Here is a 4,651-nt window from a genome sequence, read left to right as displayed (position 1 = left end):
TGCCCAGTGTCTGCATCTTCCTTCCTCCTTATTATTCCAAAATAACCTGGCAAATATCCTGTGTAGTTCCTTTATAACACATTTAGGAGGCCTTATAGCAGATAAAACATGAATTGGAATACTTTGAAGGACACTTGTAATCAACACTGCTTTTCCTCCATAAGACAGCAACTTGCCTTTCCAGGTTTGTAATCTATCTTTGACTTTCTTCAATAATTCAGAGTAATCCACTTTCCTTTTCCTGGCATGAGTGATTGGTACTCTAAGATATGTAAAAGGAAATTGACCTCTCACAAATCCTGTTACTGTTGCAACCTGCTGACTTAATTCATGTGATACTTTGCTGAATATATAATAAGAACTTTTGCTCTTGTTTATCAGCTGTCCAGATACTTTCTCATATTCCTGAAGAGTATCCATGATCATCTGTAAAGATTGGTTATGTGCTGCATAAAAAATGATTGTATCATCTGCATATGCCAGATGATTCAAATCAGCACTCCACTTTGGCATCCCATATCCCACAAATCCAGGCTGATCAAACAAAGAATTTAGTGCCCTTGAGAGGACTTCTGCAACAATAATGAAAAGAGCAGGAGAGAGTGGATCCCCTTGTTTGACACCCCTTGTAGAGTGAAAGAAACCATGAGCCTAGCCATTTAGAAGAACAGAATACCAATTATTTGCCAACAGCCTCCAAATCAGATCAATGAAAAATGGAGAAAAGCCCATCTTTCCCATCACTTTACATAAGTACAACCATGAGACTCTATCATATGCATTTGCCATATCCAATTTAATCACAACATTTGCTGGTTTTCCTCTCTTCCTTATATCAGTTACAATTTCTTGTGTCAACAACACATTCTCAATTATATTTCTGCCCTTAACAAAACCAGATTGGTTTGGAGAGATCACCCTTGTAAGCAACTTATCAAGTCTATCATGAACTACTCTTGAAATGACCTTATTGATAAAGTTGCTAAGACTTATAGGTCTCATATCAGAAAATGCCTCAACAACAGTCTTTTTTGGCAGTAAAACCAGATTTGTGTGAGTGATAGACTTGGGGAGAGTATGTCCTTCAAAGAAAGCTTTAACCATCCTATATACATTAGCCTTTATCACCTCCCAACACTTCTAATAAAATATACCAGAAAATCCATCAGGGCCACAGGCACTATCCCCTTTTAATTCAAATACAGCCTTCTGTACTTCCTCCATAGTAGGTTGTTCAGTAAGTAGTATATTATCCTCTTCTCTGATCAGCTCTTGAATATGATTAAAAATTGGTGAATCTTCACTAACTTCTTCATGAGTAAATTGCTTCTGGAAAAAATTGACAGCTTGAGCAGCAACACTATCAACATCCTCAAGCCAATTACTAGCATCATCTTTAATCCTCCTAACCTGGATTCTTTTCCTTCTTCCCTTTACCAGACTATGGAAATATCTAGTATTCTTATCACCATCAGAAAAATAGTCCATCCTGGCTTTTTGCCTCCAGAATTCCTCCTCATAATGACGATACAGCTTAAGTTCTGCTTGTGCCCTCTGCATAACCATTCTATTTTCTTCAGATGGATCTGCCTCAAACAACTGCTCCTTAATCTTGACTATTTCCTCTCTGATAACAAGTTGTTTAAAAATGTCACCAAAAGTAGTCTTACTCCATGTACTTAAAGCAGTTTTCAGTTTCTTCCTCTTGAGCTTAAAAGACAGAAATACATCATATGTTAATGTTGTTTCCCATTGCTGCTTAACCAAATCAAGAAAAGAATCATGTTCCACCCAGAACTTGAGAAATCTGAATGGTTTTACAAACATTTGCACCTGATCTCCACATGATACCAGTAATGGTGCATGATCAGAACCAATCCTGGACAAATATTGCACCTCTAATTGTCCAAACCAATTTTGAAATGTATCATTATGTACAATCCTGTCCAATCTCTTAAAAATGCAGTCATTAGCGGCCCTACCATTCCACCAGGTGAAAGGACTCCCTTTGAAAGGCATCTCATGCAATTCACATGAATTCAGACAAAAAGCAAAATCCTCATATTCTTGAGGCAAAACTGGTAAACCTCCTATTTTTTCTTCTTCATTCATTATAACATTAAAATCTCCACCAACCAGCCAAGGAGATGTCATATTAGTAGTCAAGAGATATAAACTGTCCCACAACTGCAATCTCTCCACTTTTGAACATTTGGCATACACCATTGTAACCACCATATCTTTATTGAAATCTTGAAAGTTCAGCTTTACAGTAATGGATTGCTCAGTATCCAATAGAACCTCGACCTCCACATTGTGTTGCACAAAGAACCAGATTTTTCCATTACAGTTGGAATTAGCATAAGGCATTCCAAGTTTCCTTCTATATTGCTGAATTTGTCTCTGATGCTGAAAAGGTTCCATCAAAGCTATCAAAAAGAACTTGTGGTGCTTATTTAACATTTGAACTCTATGAAATGCTTGTTGGGACTTCACAGATCTTATGTTCCAGAATAAAGTTTTAACAATCATCTAACAGATTTCTTAAGGTTACTCCTTGTTGAATACCTCACAGTTTGTGGAACCTCATAATTTTGCTTTCTTCCTTTCCTTGGCCCTTTGCTTTGTGATTTTGGAGATACTCCTGCCTCTACACACATCTGTTGTAGTGTCAGATCAATAGCAGCACCATCAACATCTTCCTTCTGATTATTGATCAAAGTCAACTTATCAGGTTCCTCCTGCAACTTGTGAGAGACTACATCATGTAAAGCTTTGTTAGGTGATACCCTTACAACAACATTCAGAGGCTGCATATCTTTAATATCAGGAATAATTGTCAAAGCTAAATTCCTTTGTTCTGCTTCAGCAACGTTTTCTGGATAATAGCTAACCAACTGCAAGTTACAGTTAGAGCTATGTACCTCCTCATCAGCAATATCCTTCAGCATTAGTACCTGAGCAGACTCCTCTTCATCTATGGAACCAGTCATATGTTGCATCTTCTCAACACAACCATCATTCAAAGACAGATCACCTGCTTGATTACATTCAGAGATCTACTTTACCAAAGAACTGTCATAGGCCTCATTTCCATAATGACTCCTGTTGCTATCATTCCTTTGATGATCAACTTCATCTGCATCCCTACTATCCCTATATTCAATTCCTAGTTGCTGATCATCTTCATCAATTCTTCTTTGTACCATTTCAGACTTTTGATCATCTGCAGATAATTTAGTATTCTCATGTTCTTGACAGTCATGAGACTTCTCTGAACCATTAACCTCTTTAACCTCCAGAAAGTGTGTTGTATCTTCTAGTTGTGGACTATTAATGCCTTTTTGATCAGGATCATCATTAGGTTGCTGTATTTTGGCACTAGCATCTACAGTGTAATTATCAGCTTCAGTATTGTGCACCTTTGCATTCTCATGAACTTCACCCTCTTCCAGAGACTGGACTCCATGTAGAGCCTGATTTTTAAGGCTTGCTGCATCCACACCAGCATGCACCTTATTATGCTCTTTCTTGCCATCTATACATTCAGCTGCAATCCCTTCTTGTATAAGCACATCTTCCTCAATGACAAGCTCCTCCTGACTATCACTGAGCCTATTAACGTCAAAATCCTGTACTCCTTGGTTCAGTATCTCAAATTTGTTTGATACCTTAACTTTTTTGTTTCCATCATCCCTCCTAGGTGGATTCATATTGTTCTTATACTGCACTTTGTTTCCAGGGTAGGTTACCACAGTACCACTGGATAACACCTTTGGTAAATATTGTTGCACTGGTTTTTTCCACCCCCTATTTCTTCTATATCTTCCTTGGTGGATTTGCCCTTGTTTACTAGTTCCAGGTTCATCAGCTATAACTGCAGCCTTTCCATTGTTCTGTGACCCTACCCCATTATCTGCCACCCCATTTTCCAACAATTATGGATGTAGCACCCAACATTCATCATTGGAATGACTTTGCAACAGGCACTTTGTGGAATACTTTGGTAAGTAGTCATATTGAATATTAACTTTAATCGACCTAACATCCTTTGTAACATCATCTTCAATCTCCATCCACACATACTTAGGCAAATCTGCAAGCAAATCTACCTGTACTTTCACTCTTGCACAGTTTGGCCTGGTCTTATTGATAGTAGCAGCATCTAACTGGATTGGCTTACCCACAGCAGAAGCCAACCTAAACAAAGATTCCTTGACAAAAAAGGTAGCAAGCAGGTTTGGAAACGAAATCCAAGCCATAGCCATTGAAGTTTCCTTGTCCACACTGAATCTAGAATCATACATTAATGGCCTCATTTGATATGAATGGCCATCTTTTGACTTTAACCAAAAGAAAATTTTTGATGATAGGTTAATAAAATCTTCCCTTAGATCACATCTTATCAAGACATGCCTATCTCTCAAAAAACCTACACGAACATTACCCTTTATGCCACACTGATTTGGTATAATATATCGCAACTCCTCTAGTTCAGGCCATCCATACGAAAACTTACCAACAATGGCATAATGTAGGTTTTCAAGCCTTTCCATTCGTAATACTTCTGAAGAGGACCATCTTACAACATGTTTACCATCTATAATCTCAACCATCTTCATAGCAATGGATTCGCACGTTTGCATGGGAT

At 37.9% G+C, this 4,651-nt stretch overlaps 1 protein-coding gene across 1 annotated transcript; it reads right to left on the bottom strand.

The window, feature by feature from the left end:
• Positions 1-1,140: 1,140 nt before the first annotated feature.
• Positions 1,141-2,532, bottom strand: LOC132630915 (uncharacterized). The gene has a single exon (XM_060346498.1). The coding sequence runs from the start codon at positions 2,530-2,532 to the stop codon at positions 1,141-1,143; it is 1,392 nt and encodes a 463-aa protein (XP_060202481.1).
• Positions 2,533-4,651: the final 2,119 nt, after the last annotated feature.

Source organism: Lycium barbarum, chromosome 3 (assembly GCF_019175385.1).
Source record: "Lycium barbarum isolate Lr01 chromosome 3, ASM1917538v2, whole genome shotgun sequence".
Classification (NCBI taxonomy): Eukaryota; Viridiplantae; Streptophyta; class Magnoliopsida; order Solanales; family Solanaceae; genus Lycium; species Lycium barbarum.
Note: the sequence above shows the minus strand (reverse complement) of the source record. Positions and strands in the feature narration are given on the sequence as shown.